General features: G+C 32.4%; 2 protein-coding genes across 4 annotated transcripts; both read right to left on the minus strand.

Moving 5' to 3' along the window:
* Positions 1–961: 961 nt before the first annotated feature.
* On the minus strand, positions 962–4,737 carry LOC129289773 (probable L-gulonolactone oxidase 6). 2 transcript variants are annotated; one of them, XM_054926529.1, is made up of 4 exons: positions 3,907–4,737; positions 3,368–3,623; positions 1,991–2,092; positions 962–1,848 (listed from the first exon to the last, which is right to left on the minus strand). In XM_054926529.1, exons 1-4 carry the CDS (start codon positions 4,573–4,575, stop codon positions 1,139–1,141), a joined length of 1,737 nt encoding a protein of 578 aa, XP_054782504.1. In that variant the 5' UTR covers positions 4,576–4,737; the 3' UTR covers positions 962–1,138. The 2 variants fall into 2 exon arrangements, with proteins under 2 accessions (XP_054782504.1, XP_054782505.1); XM_054926530.1 differs by lacking the exons at positions 3,368–3,623; positions 3,907–4,737 and adding an exon at positions 2,353–2,645.
* A 13,604-nt stretch (positions 4,738–18,341) lies between these two features.
* LOC129291579 (protein IQ-DOMAIN 17-like) lies at positions 18,342–21,236 on the minus strand. Of its 2 annotated transcripts, none has more exons than XM_054929033.1 (5): positions 20,634–21,236; positions 20,221–20,532; positions 19,864–20,106; positions 19,632–19,682; positions 18,342–19,500 (listed from the first exon to the last, which is right to left on the minus strand). In XM_054929033.1, exons 1-5 carry the CDS (start codon positions 20,736–20,738, stop codon positions 18,691–18,693), a joined length of 1,521 nt encoding a protein of 506 aa, XP_054785008.1. In that variant the 5' UTR covers positions 20,739–21,236; the 3' UTR covers positions 18,342–18,690. The 2 variants fall into 2 exon arrangements, with proteins under 2 accessions (XP_054785008.1, XP_054785007.1); XM_054929032.1 differs by having other exon boundaries at positions 19,623–19,682.
* Between the last annotated feature and the right edge of the window lie 1,154 nt (positions 21,237–22,390).

Here is a 22,390-nt window from a genome sequence, read left to right on the forward strand (position 1 = left end):
TATTGTTGGCAGTGGTCGACGATGACAAGACGATTAATTAATGGTGATCACCAACAATGGTTGATACTGGTAGTCAATGGCATTGAGTCCCAAACAATTAATAACATGTTTAGCTAGCCGGGTGGTGGCAGATCATGACGGTAGATGGCGGCAACAACGGTGATCAATGGGAGCAGCCACCGATGGAAATTGGTAATGACCATTGGCGGTCGCTAGCAATAACGTCAACGTTGGCGAGTGACAATAAACAGTGCTAGTGAGAATTAATAATTGTAGTTTTCAATAAGCAAATAAAGTTTGTTTTAAAAATACAAAATAGAAATAATTTTAAAATATTTTCATTCATTTATTTTAAAAATGAAATTTGAGAGTAGTTTTAAAATTTATTTAAACACAAAATAGTTATTTAAATCAGTTTTTTTTAAAATAATGAATACAATTTTTAAATGTGGAAATCGAAGCATTATCCAAGCATTTTGCCCTTAAAAAAAAAAAAAACTTATCCAAGCAGGCCTCGTTACTCTGTCCAGAAAATTTTAAAAAAAAAAACAACAAGGCAAGTACTGCTAGTCTGCTACACCACTTTTGCGTATACTCCTTCCGGTCTCACTCCCATCCACGTATTCCTGGTCGAGGGCAGTGTTTCTGGACTCTTCAGAGACTTCAACAGCATTATACAACATCTTCGAAAGGTAAGACATCATAAATCCTTAATTGCCTTTTTATGCCTATATGAGTCGCTGTACACGCATTTGTATCAATTTATTCACATTACAAGTCACAGAGAATCAATCTACAGACTACAGTTTTCTTATTGAATTAACATGGCCACATGTTAATTACCTTTTTTTTTCTGGACAGATTAACGAGGCCTGCTTGGATAATTTTTTTTTTTTAGGACAAAATGCTTGGATAATGAGCTTGATAAAATTGAAATGGAAGAATTAGCGGCACGTTTCGATTCCTACGTTTAAAAATTGTTTTCATTTTTTTTTCAGTCAAAAAAAAAAAAACATGGCCACATTGCATTATTCCACAACAAAGGATGATCGGAAATATCTCAAAAACGAAACATCAGGTTTTGAAAAGCTCTTTTATTTGAAGCATTCTTCCATGAAAGCTTTCCATCGTATCAGTCTCAGCCTTCGAAAGCACAGACCCTAGCTTCCTTATAAACCTTGCCCGGCCTGCAATAATATTTCTTGGTTGGAGCACAATGACGATCTTCTGAGCATATGCACAAGCCTTCAAGAGCACACCCATCTTTCAATTTCATTACGCCGTCTTTTAACCCCAGAACCTGATCAGCCCACTCGTTAGAGAAAATCCCTTGTGGATCGTACTTTCTTTTCACACTTAAAAACTTGTCAGCATTTGGATACTTCTTGATCACTTCCTTGAATGCTACATTCCTATTCTTTCCCCAATGAGGCAACCCTCCATATTTGAACAACCCTATCTGTTCAATCTCCTCAAAAATGTCCTCAAAAAGCCTGGGAGTCAACCGGACTTTGCTTCTGTAGTATGCGAAAGCAAAATCCAGAGCATCCTCTGTTCTTCCCAAGTAAGCACTTGAAGCTTTGATATATCGCAGGAGGATGCCACCGTTGAGCTCTATCCCACACAGTGCTTGTGGCTGTAATTCAACTAACTTCTCCACATCTTTAACGAAGCTTGAAATATTAGATAAGTTGATGCTGAAGGCTGTTTCGTAAAAGAACAAAAGTTGGAGTCTAGTATCCCAGGAGCATATGGTGGCCAATGCGTCTTCTTTGCTATCTAGGCACGATCCAGATGATTGCATGCGATTGTTCTGTCCAATCACGGGGTACCCAGTAAAGAGTGAACCTATTTATGCATAAGGTGTTCATAATGTTGGTTCAATAATCAACTATGTATGAAGGATAAAAACTATATATGAAGAGAAAGGAGTGTTCATAAGGTGTTTGTTGAAATGCGCAAGCAGAAAATGAGAAAACAGAACAAGTACCGTTGTTAGTCAAACCAAAAGCAGATGTCTCAGCCGTCCTAGTCGCTGACTGTGCATCAAGGCATTTTCCATTAGCGTCCCTCGTTGCTTCTTGACGTTCCTCTGTCATAGAAAATTCAACTTCTCGTCAGTTGAGTTTCTGGAAAATAATTATGTGTTTCATATCAACTCTAAATGCTAAAGTTGTAATCCTTTACCTATATGATAAATATAAAAATATCAACTCTGACATACTATATTGAAACGCGCATTATAAAAAGAAAAAGAAGACCCGAATGGATGAACTAGCTGACCAAATCAAACAGAGTTTTGAATTGAACCCTCAGGCCTTTAGAACAAAAGAGGCCGATCCAAGATCCAACCTTGTCGTTTCATATATATATATATATATAAACATGCGGTCGTGGCTCGACTCCTCTCCCTCTCCGTCGTTGGCTAGTGCCTCACCTCGCTTGTTATCAATGAAAACTAGCTTGTCTCCTCACCTGGCCGCCTCTTCTATCTTCATAGTCTCAAGTCTCAGATTCTGCTGGGAATCAGCTTTAGGTGCTCATCGGGGTGATGAATATTGAAACTGATTCCCCTTCCCTTCTAACTTCAGAGTCTCTTTTTTTTCCCCCATTTAGTTAATAAGTGATGGGTTGGGTGGGACCGGTTTCCATGCTCGTTTTAAGATGAGCACCATATGCTGATCCTTGAGATGACATCTGCGGTCCAGATTTAATATATTATTATATAATATATTTATTAAAATAAAAATTTACAAAAATTATAAAATAACATTAATAAGTTTTTTATTTTTAATCTAGTTTAGATTTAATTTAAGAGTCTAATTTAATATTAAAATTTTTATAATTAATGTATATTGATTATTTAAACGCTTTCTGTATTGTCCTAAACTGTGCAAAATAAATCTGAATAATCAATTTACATTAATTATAAAAATTTTAATATTAAATTAAACCCGTTAAATTAAATCTAAATCAGATTAAAAACAAAAAACTTATTAAAATTATTTTATAATTTTTATAAACTTTATTTTAATAAATATAATATATAATAATATAATAATATTTTAAATTTAAATAATTTAAATTTTTTAATTTAAATGATTCAGTTCTCATTGTAAGAACGAGCACGAAACTCAATCCTGGGTTGATCTGCCTTCCCCTTTCTCTTTCGGCCGAGTTTGGGCCAATTTGAAGTGGGTCCAACCCGAAGAGATAAGCCAGGCCTCATTATCAGGTATCGTATCCATGTTCTCCCCAAGTCAGATCGGGTCTTGGAATTAGTGGCCGGAGCCCAGGTATGGTGAAACCCAATGATCATGCAGGCCAGACACAAATTTGGAGGAAAATGAGAAGGTACGTTATTAACCTGTGGCTCTGGTATCAGCTAACTGAGCAGAGGGAGTGGAACGAAATCCCAGGGAGTCATAGACACCATTTCCAGACTCGTCAATGGAAACTCGATCGTCAACTCTGTACACTGCCTTCTTTTGTGCAGGAAACCACGTGACATCACCGAACTCGTGCTCTTTCCCAAATCTAATCACTTCCTCTCCCAAATCTGAATCATTCTTCATCACGTACGTTAGCGCTCGTTTAAACAACAGTTCTAACTGTAAGGTTACCTGCAAATTCGAAGCACCAATTACAGGAAGTCAAAACTACTATGTTTTTTCCCTTGTCTTTTTCAGCCTGAAACTGTCTAGGAAAAGCAAAATCGAATCAGTGGCGCATTCTCATAACTTTAGGACATACTCACATTTGAATTTGGTTACCAATTGGAAATCAATTTGAATAACCCCTGGTGACCGGACTAATCTAGTTTAATCAAATCCTAGCTTATAACTTGGTATCATTCTCTCTTTTATATTATATTATCTATTGGAATGAAGGCCAACAATGACATACCTGAGAAACAACCCCAAGAACCCCAAGGGAAACCTTGGCTGCGTCCAGTTCTTCGTCAGACTCGGATAGGCTCCTCACCTTGGCATACCCTTCTTCAGCCGTCGCAGGCGTCACAATCCTCATCGACACCACATACTCATGAACCGCGCCTCCCTTTCCCCACAGCGAGCTCCCATGAGCCCCCGTCGCCAACAGTCCTGCCACCGTCAGTCCCCACCAGTACGGTGTCTGCGGCAGAGCCAACCCATTCCTCGCCGCCTCATCGATCAGGTCTCTCAGAAGGACGCCACTCTCTACCGTCATCCTTCTGCTCTCCACATCAACATTCACGACGTGGTTGAGCTTTTTGGTGCTTATGATGATCCCATTTTGGCCTCCAGGGCAAGCAAGCTTGGGGATGCTGTGGGAATGTCTGGTGGCTGCTTTCACTTTGGTGTTTGATTTTGACGCCTTAGCCACCATGGAAATGAGCTCTTGCTCGGTGGTTGGGTACAGTACTCGGGATGCTCGGCAAGTGCTCCGGTCGATGAAGGCGCCGTAGGCATTTGTGATGGTGCAGTTTGTGTTGCCGGAAGTGCACTTGATGGGGTCATCTGGAGGTGACGAGAAGGTCCCGTTCATGAAAACCATGAAGAAGATGGTGAGAACGGATGATTTAAGCACTTTCATGGTTGGATGAAGCTTGATTGTAAACCTTGTTCTCTGGACAAGTGTTTTTTTTTTTTTTTGGGATAAATCAGGACCTCGACCAGAGTCTAGAGGCCGTGGTATCCTTCAATATCCATATTCAAAATACAAGACAAACTGTCTGACTTCTCTGGACGAGTTTTATCTCCGAGATAATGTGTATATTTATAAATTTTAGAGGTGCGAGCTTTTGGACGCGGGAGAAATTATAATTTATAGGGCGCGTTGAAGTTTGACTTCAAACATAAACGTCCTTGTCACTTAACTAACTCGTCAAATCATAGATTATCAGAAAATGGCGTTCCAACAACATTTTACCACTCGTTGTTAGGTATGCATGAGCATTATAGCATATATATATATATATATATATGAAGAATCAAAGCCAGCCCGTTCACACGGAGTCGCCAGGCAAAGTCATAACTCATAAGTAAGCGAGCGGCAGAAGCGTTGAGCGTTATAAAATGCAGACGAAGTGCGGGTCTGCAGGAAGAGGATGGTTAAAGCTTGCGTGAATGAATTTTTTTATAATGTATTTTTATTGGTTTAATTTGATAATGCATACTACCCTGTTTTTAAATATAAGAGAAATTACTCTATGTTTCTAGTTTTTTTTATTATAAGCAATATTACCAAGTTTAAGAGGTGTTAATTAATTATATTTTCATGAATAATCCCTCACAAATGAACAGTATCATTGAATTAGTACGGAAAAATAAATATTAATTACAAAGGTATTTTAGTCCAAACTCTTCAACTTTAGACATAATTATTATGATTAACTACTTTTCTTAAATTATGTAAATTGTTTGAAATTCCCCTATATTCTCCTATTTCTTAAATTATGTAATTTTTTTAAATTATGATGTCTTCTTTGAAAGCTTAGAGTTAGGGCTGTTGCCTAGAAAAAGATATTGCAGATGGGTTGGACCAATTTATAAAAGTTGGGATGAAAAAAAAAGGAAAATATCTGAAATTTCAATTAATTAAACTTATATTCTTAGTAAATTTTTTTGAGGATAAATTAAAAATATAGATTAAATTAATCTTAAATTCTTAGAATTCAATTACAGATAAAATATTTCATTTTTAAATGAAAATTTTAGATAGATTGTAAATGCTCCCAGTTTATAATTGCATGTTTAAGTTAATATTTATAATTTATTTTTCAATTTTCATAAATGTAACAGTTAATAATTTAATTTCTTAAGTCATAAATATCATTTTACAGGGAAAAGATGAACTAATGATGGTAAAAAGTTGTACAAGGCAAATAAACATGAATTTTTAAAAATTAAAGGATAAAAAATACCTTAAATTTTTTTCACGAAAGGCGACTGGCTTTTTAAATTTTTTCTTAGAATGCCGTCATTCTGAAAGTGAAACTTTTGAAAAGAGTACAATAATATCCTGTCATTAACTCAAACAACCATTTGACTGTTAACTCTCAGATTGAACCAGAGTTGTACACGTGTCACTATTATCTTATTCCACCTCATTCTTCTTCTTCTTCTGCGTCGTCGACTTTAGCGTATGAACTATTGGAACATCTTGAAATATCAGCATCGGTATCTAGGGACCACCACCAGAACTCTGCTCCTCAGTCCCTCGGCCGCAAGATTGAGCATAGCGGCATTGGCACCTTCAAGGGTCATCGTACTGAAGCCTCCATCCAGGGCGGCTTTACCGCCTCTGGCTCCATCGCCTGATAATAATTTTTTCGTTCATGCCTTTCCCACCTAATAATTAAGCACTTGGCCGTCCTCTATGAACAAAGAATAAGAGAGCTTAGACTAATTAACTGTTCTGGTTCTAATTCTGTTGTTAACGTACACTCTGCGCACCGTTTTGCGAATCTTCTTTATGATAGTTTTATGAATCTAAATTCTGTTTCGCGATTATATATATAATATAAATTTCAGTAAAGAACACAACAATTTCCTTGTGTGTGTGTGTGTGTGTCTATATATGCGCAACACATCCAGTACAACCTGGTCACCGTCATCGCCATCTCTACTTTCCTGCAGGTTTTCGGATCCACCCCTCACATATTCGTCACCCGACCCAGATCGGCCTACCTAGTGGACTTCTCCTGCTACCTCCCTCCCCTGCATCTCTTGGTGGAATTCTCTCAGTTCATGGAACACTGCAGGCTCACCGGTGAAGTCGAAGAAGACAGTGAAGAAGAACGAGGAGGAGGAATAGAAGAGTGACACGTGAAAAATTATGAGTCAACTTAAGAGAGTTGACGGTAAAACGCTTGTTTGGGTCAAAGTCGAGGTATTATTGCATTCTTTTTTAAAAAAAATTGGGACGGCGGCTTTGTTCTAAAAATAAAAAATTTAAAATACCATACGCCAATCTCAAAAAAGTTTCGGAATATTTTTGCTTTTTACTCCAACTTCGAACTTATTCTCCACAACGATAAGAGTATGATCATCCTGATTAGCAAGGTTAATATTTCCTCAATCTTATTTATAATATACGCAAAACTTAAGTATTTAGCCAAACATACTTAAAATGTTTATTTCTAATTAAATTAAGATATATAATTTTTTTATAAATACTTTATTCCATAACAAACTCATCATTAATATTATTAACACATTAAATCCAATTATCTTAATTTAATAGGATAAAAGTATACTTCTTTCCATCCAAAATATAAACATTTTTTTCAAGCTAATCTTAATTCAAAGTATAAGTATTTTAGTACTTGTAAGGAAAATTTTCAATTTCTCTATGGATTCTCATGTTTATGAATTTATGACCTTCTCACTCATCATAAACTTCAACTAGAACAAAAAATATATATATCTTAATGAAAATAATAATTTTATTAATATGTAGATTAATCTTAAAATGAGCTTAGATTTTGGATTAGAGAAAGTATTTACTTTAAATCATAATGTAAGTCATTTCTTAGACGTATCTCTTGGTCCGAAATATAAATCATTAGATAAATTTTATATTTTTTGACATTTATACCCTTGCTTTAATTATGTTAATGTAATTAATGAGGATAGCTTAAATATTCCACTCAATGGAATAAATGAAAATATGTGAATAATTTAGAAAATGAAAATATTTACCAATTTTTTTAGTGTAAGTTAGTTAATAACAACTTAATTATATTCTGGTTTCGAGAGAATATTTGGTATTAAAGGCTAAAAACCTAAGCCTTGTCCAAATTTAACTAAAATTCCATTTCAAAATATCAGTCAAACTACTCAACCCATTCCTTTCGTGTTTTTTTTATATTGAAGGTAGTTTTCAAAATTCATAAAAAAAATTTAATGCTAAACTAATTTTTTAATATAAAAGTAGCTAATAAGTCCGAAGGGAGTAGTTAGCAAAAGTTAAACTCCCATTTACGCTACCTACAAGTGGTTGATAACAAATAGAAACATAAAATTATTTAAACCTCCCCCCCTTTCGAGTTCTCGGGTTCGATCGATTAGGCAGAATATTTACAAGTAAAAAATTTAAAAAAAATATTTGTGCTCTTCATTTATTTAAAATCCTCGTATTTCCTATTTCGTTTTAATTTAAACCCTTCATTAAATATTTCTTAAAGGTAATATCCTTTTACTTTGATTAGTTCCGATGACCTGGTCATTCAGTCAAATTTAGGTTCTAAGCTTTCTGCCCCATTTCCTGATTTCGTTCAGATTATATTACTTACCAATAATTTTGCGTATCAGATTTTGAATATTTATTACAATCTTTTGAATCATCCTCTCTACAATTTTCCAACTATTATATATGAAGTGTTGTCTGTGCGAGGACTTTAAGAGAATACACTAAAAGTTGCAGCAGACGTTCAAATGCTTCGAATAACACATCATGAAGAACACAGAATAGCAAGAAACAAGCACTCAAAAACTTTTTCATCTTAGTTTCCAACAAAGAAAAGACACACCAGAATGAAAACAAGAATGATTTTTTAAAATTTAACTTTAGTCAACGTTGTATTCCTGCATTCCATTCGGCCGCCTCCAGCCACAACATTAATAATGTGCAACTTGATCGTTTGGAATAAATTTGTAGTCTTTCAAGGTTTGACGTTGTGTTTCATCAAATGTAAAATATTTTGAGAAGTGTCGTCTGTATCTATATATTTCCTCTACACAAGTTAAATTTATGACTAAATCAAATCAACAAACTAAGTTCAGGTATATAGAAATTAAACCTTTTTATTGGCTGCCAAGAAAATTAGACCTAATAACGCAGTATATAATCCTTACAAGAATGTGACATCATCCTTTTTTTTTAATTTTGCCACTTGCATTAACAATCACAGTTTTCAAAATAATTCATCTGTATGTATATTATATAACCGTTACGCAGATCCTGGTGGATCTTAGTTTTACATTGGGCTCCCGTATTCTATATTTTCTTTCTTGTCGGACTTGTTTCTTGACTCGGGCCCAGACCCCGGCCTGATTATACAAACAATAGCCTTAATTGAGCGGGGTTAACAAGAACTTTGCTTCCATTAGGTTTAGGATATAAATATAAACTCATGCTGTATCAAAAAATAATATAAATTCACAAAACGTCACGACAAAATTTTGCATCCACCATGTTTGAAACTGTGGAATAGACTGGAATGAAATAAGAATGAAAGTGAAACTGGCTCATTCCTTTGCTTGATAGGAAGGAGTAGCATTCCATTGACCGATCATGGGAATGGGTTCATTTTCTTGGGGATAAATTTTTCAATCCAAAATGTCATTGCTTAAAATTTATGTTGACAACAAATACCCTTCTCTCCTCTCTTCTTTCCATCATTCGTCCCCACCTCACCTTCTTCACCTTCTCCATCAATTGATCAAAAGCATGTATTGCTCCCTCAAGAGTTGCATGTCGATGGTCGGTGAACTGCAACTCCCAATTCCGGTGACTCTACCAGATCTTGTCTTCTCACCCATGTCAACAAACCAGATCTAGTTTAGATTTACCCGATCTGAGTTGAGTTCATGATTCCTTGTCAAGTTTGGATTGAGGTACTTCCTAGATCCACTATACCAAAAAAAAACAGAGTTTTGGCAGCGAATTTAAAAGTCACTGTTGAAAATTTTTAGCAACAGCTTTTCACCACCAAAAATCTGGGTGTTAATATTTTCTGATGGCGACAAACATAGTCGCTATCAAAAATATAACTTCTTTACTTTGGCAGCGAAAAGTCATTGCTAACAATCTTTAGTGGTGACTGTTTTTCGTTGCCAAAAGTCATTTTTTTAATAAGATAAAAGAATTATCTCATGCCACATCAATTGACATTTTGTGCCACATCACTTACCACGTGTGTGCCTTCTCATGCTATAAAACGTGCCACATCACCTTATCATGTATGTGCCACATCACGCCATGTCGCCATCATGTGTTATATCACATATTTATTGTAAAATATAATCAAGCTAGGATGTGAACCCTTAACCTCCACCTCCCAAGTCTTAAGTTTTCTTTTTTTGTCAGTTGAACTGAAATATATCAAGAGTTATTATATGCAAAATTAAATATATATTACCTAACTACAGGCACATATATCAAATAGTATATTATTAAAAATATATACATATATATTATATTTTATTTTCATTCATTAATATGTTAAAATAATTTTTGAGTGTGTGTGCGCATTATTTTTTTTAATAAAATATTATTTTTGTTAGGCAAATGAACTTAAAATGAAATAAATTTTAAATATTAAATAATTTTCTTATAAACATTTTTACCAATTTTTAAATTTTATTTTTATTTTTCAAATGAAAATAATTAAGTATATAATTTATTTATAAGTATGTATTATATTAGTTCATGTTTAATATCTTTTACTTTTTCCCCATATTTTTCTCAAAAATTTATAAATAAGTTATTAAACTTTTATCTTCTTCCAAATTACATGCTTCCCCTTCTTTTATTAAAAATAAATTTTATCTATAATATTTTAATATCTTAAAAATTATTTCAATAAAAAATTATTTCAATCATATAAATTTTGTTAGTAGTCATCTTAAACAATTATTTTTTATTATCTTTGAGATAGAAAATGTGTGGACAATGTAATAAACTAAAAGTAGATTCTAAACAAAAAAAAAACTCCAAATTAAAAATCTAAGTAGATATATCATAATCAAAATAAAAGAAATTTTATTTTGACTCAATTTAAATTAGTTTGAATTTTTATTTAAGACTCTTTAACAGAGTCAATTTAAAAATAATAGAGAATACTTTTCAATAAATTTATAATTTAAAATAAAAAAATTTAATAAGTTTATACATAATTTCATACATAGTTCAAAAAACCATTAAGTATTCTCCACCTATTTAATTTTTTTGCTTATTTTAAATAACCATTAAATATGGAGCATCTTATTTAAATAATCCTGTGGTAGTAAAAAGTAGAGTTTAGCAAATGGGGTAGATACTATTTTTATACCAAGCAAAATATTAAGTGCGGAATATGTCAAGTAATCTGTAATGCCATTTAAATCTTATAATATCTATACAACTTTAACATTTTAATGCTATTTATGTATATGTATGTAAGTAATTAAGTATTTATGTATAACTTTAACATTCTAATATTATTTATTTCTCATTTTATATATAAATATCTTTAGTGGCAACAAATTTTATCACTAAAAGTACTTGTGCAATTTAATTGTTATAAAAATATTTTTACATTTTTAATTATTTTTTATAAAAATACTTTTGGTGTTGACAAATTGTGATTGAAAAAAGTAATTATATAAATTATTTTATTTATTATTTATTTTTTATAAAAATATTTTTGGCGGTGACAAAATGCCACCTCTAAAAATAATTACACAAATCATTTTTAATTTTTTAATTATTTTTTATGAAAATAATTAAAAAGTAATTATATAAATTATTTTTAATTTATTTTTTATGAATTTTTTTTTGCAGCGACAATTTGTCACCATGAAAAGTAATTACATAAATTATTTTTAATCTCTTAATTTTTTTATGAAAATATCTCTGGTGGTAACAGTAATTACGTGAATTATTTTTGTGAAAATACATTTGGCGGTGACTGTTTGTAGCCATTAAAAGTAATTACATAAATTATTTTAAAATTTTTAATTATTTTTTTATGAAAATATTTTTGACGACAACTGTTTATTACTGTAAAGGTGATTTTTAGCAACAACAATTAAAGGTTGTCACTAAAAGAGACCTTTGACTGTAACATGTTGCTAAATCTTTACTTTTAACAGCGATATCTACTTTTAATAGTGACTTTTAATTGTCACTGTCAAAAGTAAGCCTTTGATAATAATTTTTGTATCACCATTAAAAGTTTTTTTTTATTTTTGTAGGGATCATTTCTTTCCACTTTGCCAGGTCAAAACTTATTCTACATCACAGCTATGTCATCGCATTCTGTCGCAATGCCTTTTGTCAATCACGTTAAGTTCATGAAGTTTGTCCCTAACATGGCACTCAAGTTCTCCTATAACTTGTTAAAAAAGAAATTTTTGCTTTCCGAGTTTTACTATATATTATGATTTGGTTTTTGGAATTTTTTTTTTATGAGAAAGATCAGAGATTGCAGGAGGAGGAGGTAGGTGATGGTTTCATTTGAAAGGGGTATTTTAGTATTTTAATATAATTATTATATTTATACAATAAGAATTGTATAATCTTTACACCATCATGCCAAACATACTTTTTAATCTCAACTCCATTTTCATTCCCATTGGCATTTGCATTCTCATTTGTATTTCTATTTCATAAAAATTATTCCATTGCTCCAAAGAGATCCTAAGTTCTAACTATAATGTTGGCACACAAAAATAAAAGTTATAGTGATATTAATTATATGTAAAACTTTCCATGATAATGGATTTAATGCTCATACGGGATATGAATATGAATTAGGAACCAGATGAGCACTTCATCACTTCTAGATCATTCATATTTAATTTTCATGATCTAGATTTATTGTTTTTCAATGGGTTTTGTAATAATTTTTTTTGAAGATTGACAATTAAGGGATTGTTTTTATTTTAAATTTTGTATTCATTGAAATAATTTTTTAAAAAATAAAAGTAAAAAATTGTAAATCTGAACCATTCAGATTAGATCTAAACAATTTAAAGATAATGAATTCTCAATGTTTATTTGTATTATGAGCACCGAAATTGGTTCCGCATGAATTACTCAACTTGAATTTAAACACACACTTATATATTAATTTTGCTATGATAATAACAATAGAAGTTAAGTGTGATAATAGTAATTTGTTATTATAGTTAATTTTACTAAGACATTATATTATTCTTATTATATTGAATGTAGTGATTATTGAAGAATATAAGATTGAAATTTAAGAGAGAAAACTCTTCTTTAATTTTTTATTGTATTTGTTAAATATTTTATTGTGCTTATATTAGTATTCTGTGTTTGAAACTATAATTATATTAAGATAATAGATAAATTAAAAATAAATTTTAATATTGTTTGATGACTTTTAGTTACATTATACTACAAAATTTTTAATGTTAATCATTCCTAAAATGGTAAGTCACAGGCTTTGAAATTAAGTTAATATAATGTTAATTACTTATATATTACTTTCATATCTTGTGTGGTATTTTGTTGGAGCAAGATTTTCACATTTTATTATGAAGCAAATAGAAGATTTAGTTGAAGAGTGGTCAGAATATATTATTGACTGTTTGTGATAGGAAGTTAAATTTTAATGTTAAAAAAATACTAATAGTTGCATTTGTTAGGCTTGTTAGAAATTAAACTAGCTAGTTAGGAAATTAAATTTTTTTTTAATTTTAAGTTCTTTCCTTATATATAAATTTTTATATTAATATTATTTCTGAATTAGTTTTTAATATTGTGATTAGTCATTGTTAAAAAGACATAAAGGGAGAAATTTTAAAAAATATATTTTAAAAAAATAAATACAATCTATGGGAGCGCTCTTTAAATGAGCGCTCCTGTAGAATAGACATACGGGAGCGCTCATTTCAAGAGTGCTATCGTATGTGCATCTAAAAATGTATTTTATTCTTTATATATACAAGTATTTTTTGAAAAGCACTCCTGTATCGCATATATATAGGAGCGCTCTATATATTCTAAAGCATTTGATATGTGAAGATCTCTTTAAGACAAAAAAAAAAAGTACTCCTATAAGCTTATTTTGTAATAGTGTACATCACAACTGTATCATCACATTCTATTGCAATGCCTTTTGTCAATCATGCTAAGTTCGTGAGTTTGTCCCTAACATGGCACTCAAGTTTTCCTACAACTTGTTAAAAAACAAACAAACAAACAAACAAATTTTTGCTTTCAGTAGTTTACTATAAAATATGATTTGGTTTTTGGAAGTTTTTTTTTATGAGAAAGATCAGAGATTACAGCAGGAGGAGGAAGTTGGTGATGGTTTCATTTGAAAGGGATATTTTAGTATGTTAACATAATTATTATATTTATACAATAAGAAGTGTATAATCTTTACACCATCATATCAAACATACTTTTTAATCACAACCCCATTTTCATTCCCATTGGCATTTGCATTCTCATTTTTATTCTATTCCATAAAAAATTATTCCATTGTGCCAAAGAGATCCTAAGTTCTAACTATATTGCTGGGAAAAAAAAAAGGTATAGTGATACTAATTATATGCGAAACTTTCCATGATAGTGGATTTAATGCTCATACAAGATATGAACATGGATTAGGAACCAGATGAGGACTTCATCACTTCTAGGTCGTTTATATTTAATTTTCATTGTCTAAATTTATAGTTTTTCAATGGGGTTTTGCAAATTTTTTTCTTGAAAACTGACAATTAAGGCATTGTTTTTATTTTAAACTATGTATTCATTAAAATAATTTTTAAGAAAATAAAAATAAAAGGCTGTAAACCTGGACTATCCATATTAGATCTAAATAATTCAGAGGCAATGAACTCTCAGTGTTCATTTATATTATGAGTACTAAAACAAGCTCCGCATGAATTAGTCAACTTGAATTTAAATTGTTAAAATTAAATGCTTCCTATTTTCTTGTATTTATTCTTACATTTTAATATGAATAAATTATCAAATATTTTTCTAACGATCAATTTTTTTAAACGAAGCTTTAACTAAATGGTTAAAATAAAAAATTGAATCAAAATCGTTCGAATTAGATTTAGACAATGCAAATCTCATTTTGAGGATGAGCAAATGGACGGGTAAGGAATTTGGGCCCCAGAGCCAGACAATGCGGTTAAGCTATTAAAATGAAGAATTTGTTGAAAGGTTGATGAAGGCTGGTAGTTTCCTTGCCTTCTTCTGTTTTATATATATATATATATATATATATATAAAGTGACGTCAAAAATTAAATCTCTTTACGATAACCGTCTCAATCCAAAAATAATCATAAATGAAAATTACATCTATAACCTTGGCAAAATATAGTTTTAATTGTAGCGAATATGAATGAAAAAGAAATTTCAAAAAGTGGTGATTTGTTTAAATAAAAAAATATGATTTAAAAAAATTGGAAAAACTTATGTTATGAATTATGAACATTTAAATGTAAACTGGAGTCAAATGATGATGATAGAGTTTGAGTTAAAGTACGCAACACTCAATTTATGTTATGTAATGGAATAATGAAAATGTCATTTTTCCATGTGGGATGTACTATTCACTATACAGTAAGTGAAGTACAACTCATGGATCGATCAGTGAGAAGACAAACTTGGTAGAGATCCTTTTAGCATCCAACAAATATTCCTCTTTTTATCATAAAAAGATGCTTTTCCTTTTCCTTTTTGAGGTTCCTGATTCATGGAAGAGAACACTACTCGAATTCATTGCATCACCCCCCAAATCCAACTCCAGCTCTCATGTAATGTTGCAATAAATCTGCCAACTTTTACACACTGATATTGTGTTCCTCCCATGCCGGCCTGATGACCATGATGAGAGGCACAAGGCAATTCTCACTACCTCATTGAAATTAAAAGACATATTTAAATCATTAAACTAGTTTTAAAATCTTGCTAAAGTTGCAAATAAGAGTGGTTTAAAAATAAACTCTTTAACGCTCTACTCTTTTTCCCCCAAAATTTTACCTCTTTAACTTAGCTCTTCTCCGTAGAAAATGAAAACATTGTCCCTAAAATAACTAGCCCTTGATTAATGCTCTACTTTTTTTAAAAAAAATAACATGATTAATATATAAGATAAAAAAAAAGTATATCACATGCTAAAATTTAAAGTCGAATTGCAAGAGTGTCTGTTATATGGTTGACTGCTTGATTTGAGGAATGTTTTCTAGACATCAAATTACGTGATCCTACAAACATGGAGTCGATTGATATGACAAACTATAATTACTAATAAAATAAGTATTTTTAGAATTAATAGAAAAAATGTATAATACAAACGAGTTATATTAATCAAATCCGTCGCTATTCATAAAACACTAGCTTCCTACAAAAAATTTATGATGATTGATGATATTTGATTATTAATATTAAATATAAAATTTACAAAAATATTATATATATAGTTTAGATTTTGTGCAATGCTATTAAGGTCTTGTTTGTTTCAGCTTATTTCATAAAGAAATTATTTATTTTTAAAAATTTATTTTATAAGTTTTTATGATGTTTGTTTAAATTTTTAAAAATAATTAGAATATAAAAAAAATATATTTTTACTTATTTTAAGAAGCTACTTTGAGTATCTTCTAAAAATAATCTAACATGATGAATAAGAGAAAGTACTTCAAAGAGATAGGATACGCAAAAAATTCATAAAATTTTAAAATAATATAATAATAAATTATTTTTATAAAATAAAAATTAAGAAAGATATCATAAAATTTTAAGTAACTAACTAATAATTACTTTTTAATTATTGTAATTAAATATAAAATAATGCCTTCTTTTTATAAATCTCTTTTGATAAAATCTCTAAATTATCTAAAATTCACTTATTTTTAATATTAAACAAACTAGCTCTAGGTTATATTTAATAATATGCATCTCAAACTTTTTTTGGCAATATTTTTCATTAAAGAAAAAATGTTACTAGGTTTTTAAAACTTGTTATAAGATTTTTTTAAAGAATATTTCCAAAAGAATAATAAAAGGGAAAACATAGGGTTTTGATTCATAAAGTAATAGTCAACACTGATCAAGATTCATGTAATTTTGTCACTAAGAAAATAGTACTTAATTAGAATTATGATTAACTTTGGTGGAGGCCCCTAGAGATAATATATTGCCGATGTGGTCACTGCGTGTTGCCAATGTGATAATATTTCACAATTCACAATAGTAAGTTGATCACAATTTTATGAACCAATTCTATACTAAAAAAAATATAAAATTCATGGCCAAATTAACTAGAACATCAGGGATTAAATATTATGTTTCCCAAAATAAAAATTTAAATACTTTTGATACTAACTTTCTTAATTGTTAAATTTGAGTTTTCATAACTTGTTTCTCGTAAAGGTTTATATCACCAAACGATGCAACGTCCTTATAAATGTACTGCTCCATGCCATTACTTTCTTCCCTTGTTATCTTTCACGCATACTTCCTCGTTTTCTCACAACTAGACTCCAGGCCACATTGCATGGAATTTAATTTAAAGCAAAAAATTACTCTTTGTAGCTTATAAATTTGAAGACACAACATAGCAGTGAATTATTTTCAATGCTCCAAATGGATAAAAGATTTTGGTGAGTGATTTCCCTTGAGGATGGATGGATAAATTGGCATTTTTCAGACCCAAAAGAAGTTTCTTATCCACGCAATCAATTATCTCTAAGCAAGGACATTTTGCTAATCCGGTTTGATCACCACAAGGAAAAATTGGCTTGTTTGACATTTTATTTTGAGAACAGTTTTGTATTCTCTAAAATAAAAAGAAAATATTTGATAATGTGTTTTTAAAAAATATTTTTTAAAAAATAAAATATTATTTTAGAGAATAGAAGAATGAAATTTTTTTTAAGTATTTTGAGATTATTATTCTAAAAAATAAAGGAGAATGCAAAAAAAAAAACATGTTTTTATTATTTTTTTCCTCATAACATATTTCACAAAATAATGGTTTTCAAAACAATAAAACAAAAACAATTATTGGCACATACTCAAAGAGAGTAGATCAAAAAAAGGAGGGAGAAGATAGAGAGAATTTCAGTTAACAACCACCACAAAGATTTAATTTTAAGTGACTCCAAAAAATTTTTAAAATTTTAATTTAGCTCAAAGGAGAAAAGTTAAAAAAATTTTAATAATAAAAATATCAAAATACTCTTTACTTGTTATATAAAATTATTAATTATTAATTTTTTGCCGCACTTGTTAATTTACTAATATCACTTATAAATTATATTCATTTGTAAAACAATCAGTAACATTAATTGCTAATTTATTAACTTTACTTGTTAATTTAGTAATTTATAACTGATTTTAGTCAATTAACAAATAAAGTTAGTCATTTAACAATTAATACTGTTAATTATGATTGAAAAACTAATATTAATTTCATATAATTATTTTCATGTCAACTCATGTAATTTACAACTTACATTCATAAATCAATAGGTAGAGTAAAAAAAATTAATAATTATAATTTTGCATAATAAATAAAGAGTATTGTGATTTTTCACTGTCAAAATTCTTTTAATTTTCCTCCTTTGGATTGAACAAAAATTTCAAAAAATTAGGACTCACTTAAAATTAATTATCTGATCCTTAACTGAAATTATCCCTAAAATATCCAAGAAGCTCAACATTAGAGTTATTTTCACAGGACAATCCATCGAATTGATTGGAAAGAATGATAAACACAATCAAATAATTCTCAGCTTCTCCCCAGCAACTAGCAAGCAAGAACTTGCTGCTCCTACATCTAATTCAGGCCACCCCTAAATAATTTAGGTTGAGCGGGTTAATGAAATGTGACTCGAGCATCAAAATCTTTTATTAAGCAATAGTCCCTTGAAAAGATTTAGTCTCAGATGATGACAGAACCTGCGGATCTCTCCCAAGTATTAAATTGTTATTAGAGTTTCGCTTCTAATCATCTCAACCACCTTCTAAGATCACCTGTTGAAGATGGAGAAATCTCCCCACCCAGACTCTCAGTGTAGCAAGAAGAATAGTTGGACTGCTGTTCCAGCCCAAAATGTGAAGCACTCACACTCTTGAAGCTTGGACTTCTCAAGTTATGTCCATAATTTCCATAACCCATTGCAACACCGCAAGGATCTGGAGCATTTAGGAATGAAAGCCTCTTCTTTGCTACTGATCCTGCTCTGTCCCTCTCCGGCGTCGATGGCCTCTGCCTAGGCGCGCTTTGAGACCGAACTCGAGCCTTTGCAGACTCAGTTGCCGCCATGTAATTAGGCAATGCACCCCCACCACTGATGCTTGTTCCAGCCCTTCCATTTTGGTACAGGCTTCCAGAATAATGGTAATTGGACCTCAAACTTGGGGTTTGAGACGTATGGTAGGTTCTATCTTCCCTGCCAACACGAGGGCTAGCAGACCGGACTTGGATAGGCCTTGATTTTACAGGAGATGGGGTTGCAGGGGATTGATGAAGAGAACTATTTTGGTGGCTCCTGTGGAGTGGGGAAGCCACTGAATGCCTTTGCGGTTGGTGTGGGTTATATTGATAATTTGGATGTGATCTTCTGTAGTTGGCTCCCAGAAATGAGAAAGGCTGAGAAGTGTCAATTTCTACAGTTTTAATGGTGTCTCTTTGATCAGTCGAAGCTCTTCCTCTGGTCTCCCATGGCTTTGAAGCCATCCACCGGTCCAGCCATTTCGGTCTCTCTTCCAGCTCATCTTCATTCCCAATCGACGAGTTCCAACCACTCCTCGAAAGCTGCGACATTGTTATCCAAAATGTAACCAATTATCAGCTCAGGAACGTCAGAAAATGAAAACGGGAAAAAAAATCACAGAAGGTTTTGAAAAGCAACGTAATCACGTAAACATGGCTTTAACTTCCTCAACTGTGTGCGGGCGTTCATCCCAGTCATCTGCAACACTGCTTCCTTCTCTTGACTGTCACCAAGAAAACCCAACTCAGACGGATTCTATTTACATCAATGAACAGTGCTGAAACTGTTGTTTGATTAACAAGTTGTGAAGAAACAGAAAAGTTACTTTTTAGTCCTTACTTTTTACCCATTTTATAATCGCCCATTCCAAAAGGAAATGCAAAGGCTCACTCTACTTCACTTACCATCGATCTCCTATCTGAAATGTCCAGAAGATACCGCGAGACGCTGTTGGTGTCACTGAATGTGGATTTTCTACTACTGGTCTCGTGCGAGAACCTCAAGCGCTGGTCAAGCACTCTGGCTTGTACTCGAACCAGAGCCTGCATGCACCGAAGGGTCATTTTTGCCTGCTTCCGAACATTATGACCCCTCACCAAAGCTTGCAATTTTACCAACCCCTTCAGCGCTCGAAGTGCCCTCCTTGCCTTCAAAGTGCAAGAAATCTGTAAGTTAACTTCTGTTTCTATTCTCCTCACAGTCAATTAATCAAACATATGGGGGATTTTATGTGTGAACTTAGATCTGGCAGATACACTTACAAGGTATCCTCTGAAAGCTGTTTGAATCGCCGTAGCAGCATGGTGCTCCCTAGCTTGATTCGAAGGCCCCCTCAGTCTAGCCGCTTCCACCGCCGCCTGGGCGGTGACCATGGCCGCTTCAGCCCTCGCCACCGCCACGGCAAGCGCATTGTTCTGATCTGTCACCGATGTCGTCGCCGTCGGCACAGGCACACGATCAGCAGTGGTCGCAGCAGCCGAATCGGGGTACTGCTTGGTTGGGGTCTGCTGGATACTCACCGCTGCCTCCTGATTCGCTGCTTTTCTGAAAATCCATCGTCGTTTTTCTCTCTTCTGCAAAAAGAATTCAGGTAATCAATGTTACTTGACAGGAACACAGACGGATGATGGGGAAAAAACGGGAAATCGAAGCGGAGTCGCAGCGAATTAGTTGCCTTGTCTTCGTCTTCTTCCTGGTTCCTTTTGTCAGTGTCTTTGGTTGGAGATCTAAATGCCCTTTTCACAGCGGTCAACCAGGAGGTACCTCCCTTCTTCCCCATCAAAAAGAAAATTGGTACAGTAAAACAGGGCTACATCACATTTACAGAGTGAGGAAAAAGCCAGAAACTGCGAAGTTAAAAAGACAGAGAAAGAGAGAAAGAGAAGGAAAAACAACAGGAGAAGAGTGCGGCGTAATATAACCGTGACGCGCAGATTCAGTGTGAGGGAGGGGATCATATAATTCAGGAGCAGTACGAAAGCAAGGGAGGGAATGCTACAGTAAGCTTATCCTCAGGGCTCTATGATGGAATCCCACTCAACGAGTTATGCGGTCAATATCAAAACTCTAGCATCAAATTCAAGAAACTCTTGGTTTCATGCAAGTAACTGCGGTGCGTGTCGGATGAAGAAAAGAGGTTAAAGAAGATGACGTTTTGGATAGTAATGAAGAAAGATGGCCTTTGGGACATGGGTTAAATGGCGTGGCAGTATTAAAATATAATAATGAAAGCGTTATTGAAAGAGGAGGGTGGCAGCAGAAGCAGATTTGAGGATTTGAAAATGAGAAAGAGGACTAAATGGGAATATTATAAAAGTGGGGAAAGCTTCGAAGAGGGCGATGACAGAGGCTTTTATGAATATAATAAGGCGTTAATAACAGATGTGAGTGGGATAGGTGTGCCGTGTGGCGTGGGGCATATCGAGCATCGAGGAGATTCAGACCCTATGGACACGGTGCCCGCTCGGTTTTTGTTAATAGCCAATATTAATGTACAATTCACAAAGGGCATGAATTATTATTATTATTATTATTGTTATTGATGTTGTTGTTGCTGTTGTAAATAAATATTGTGAGGAACTAATATTTAAATTTAGATGAGTATTTACATGCAGTATCTTGTTGTATTTTGAACATAATTCTCTCTAATTACAAACTATATGTGAGCAATTAAAAAAATTGAGACAATTGAGATGTCCAAATGTAAATAAGCTTTAGATAGGGAATTTAACATTGAATATAATTAATTTTAACAAGTAATATATATAGGGATGATGTATTAATATGTTTAAATGTAAACAAGCTTTAGATAGGCATTTATTTTAATAATTTATTACTTTTACATTAATATGCATTTATTATTATTATTTTCATTCAAATTAATTCAAACCCTAATTACTTGAGACTATTATTATTGACAAAAGCCTTTTAAGAATGTTTTTGATATATTTATATTAATTCAAGGCCGTGCTGGTGCATACAATGTTGTTGAGAAAAACTAGTACAGTTGGACCCAATAATAGTACCCATTTATTTTCAAACGATTTTCTTGACGCGAAACAAGGGTGATGGTGTTTGATTTGGATTTGGATTTGGATTTGGAGAAGGAAGAAGTCTGATGGAGTCACATGGCAGGAGCAGGTCCCCCACCCAATGAGGTGCCTCGTCTCTCACTCTGCTTCAACTGCTCTGCCACTGTACGCTCTCGAAGACCGGTCAAACTGTCCTAGATTCTCCTGCTTCTCCTTCCTCATTCTCAATTCTTTTTTCTTTTTTCTTTTTTCTCATGCTAAAATCTTGCATTATATGGCTTCACTGTCCCCCACTGACTTAACTTTAGTAGGCCTTCTCAAAGTAATGTGGAGCAATGTTAACCCAGTAACAATCCCATTAGAGCCCAACTGATTGCATTCTTTCGCAAACAAAAGTATC

Source organism: Prosopis cineraria, unplaced genomic scaffold (assembly GCF_029017545.1).
Source record: "Prosopis cineraria cultivar Desert tree isolate PC_DT_omini unplaced genomic scaffold, ASM2901754v1 PC13, whole genome shotgun sequence".
NCBI classification, from domain to species: Eukaryota; Viridiplantae; Streptophyta; class Magnoliopsida; order Fabales; family Fabaceae; genus Prosopis; species Prosopis cineraria.

Bases quoted from the DNA above. Each gene is read 5' to 3' on its own strand.
- LOC129291579 (XM_054929032.1), bottom strand. From the start codon at position 20,738: ATGGGGAAGAAGGGAGGTACCTCCTGGTTGACCGCTGTGAAAAGGGCA. The intron at 19,683-19,863 runs GTAAGTGAAGTA...TCTTGGTGACAG, and splicing joins TTTCAGATAGGAGATCGATG to TCAAGAGAAGGAAGCAGTGT. The intron at 19,501-19,622 runs GTTAAAGCCATG...ACAATGTCGCAG, and splicing joins GCCCGCACACAGTTGAGGAA to CTTTCGAGGAGTGGTTGGAA.
- LOC129289773 (XM_054926529.1), bottom strand. From the start codon at position 4,575: ATGAAAGTGCTTAAATCATCCGTTCTCACCATCTTCTTCATGGTTTTC. The intron at 2,093-3,367 runs GTTAATAACGTA...TTTCTATGACAG, and splicing joins AGCTGATACCAGAGCCACAG to AGGAACGTCAAGAAGCAACG. The intron at 1,849-1,990 runs GTACTTGTTCTG...ATGCATAAATAG, and splicing joins TTTTGGTTTGACTAACAACG to GTTCACTCTTTACTGGGTAC.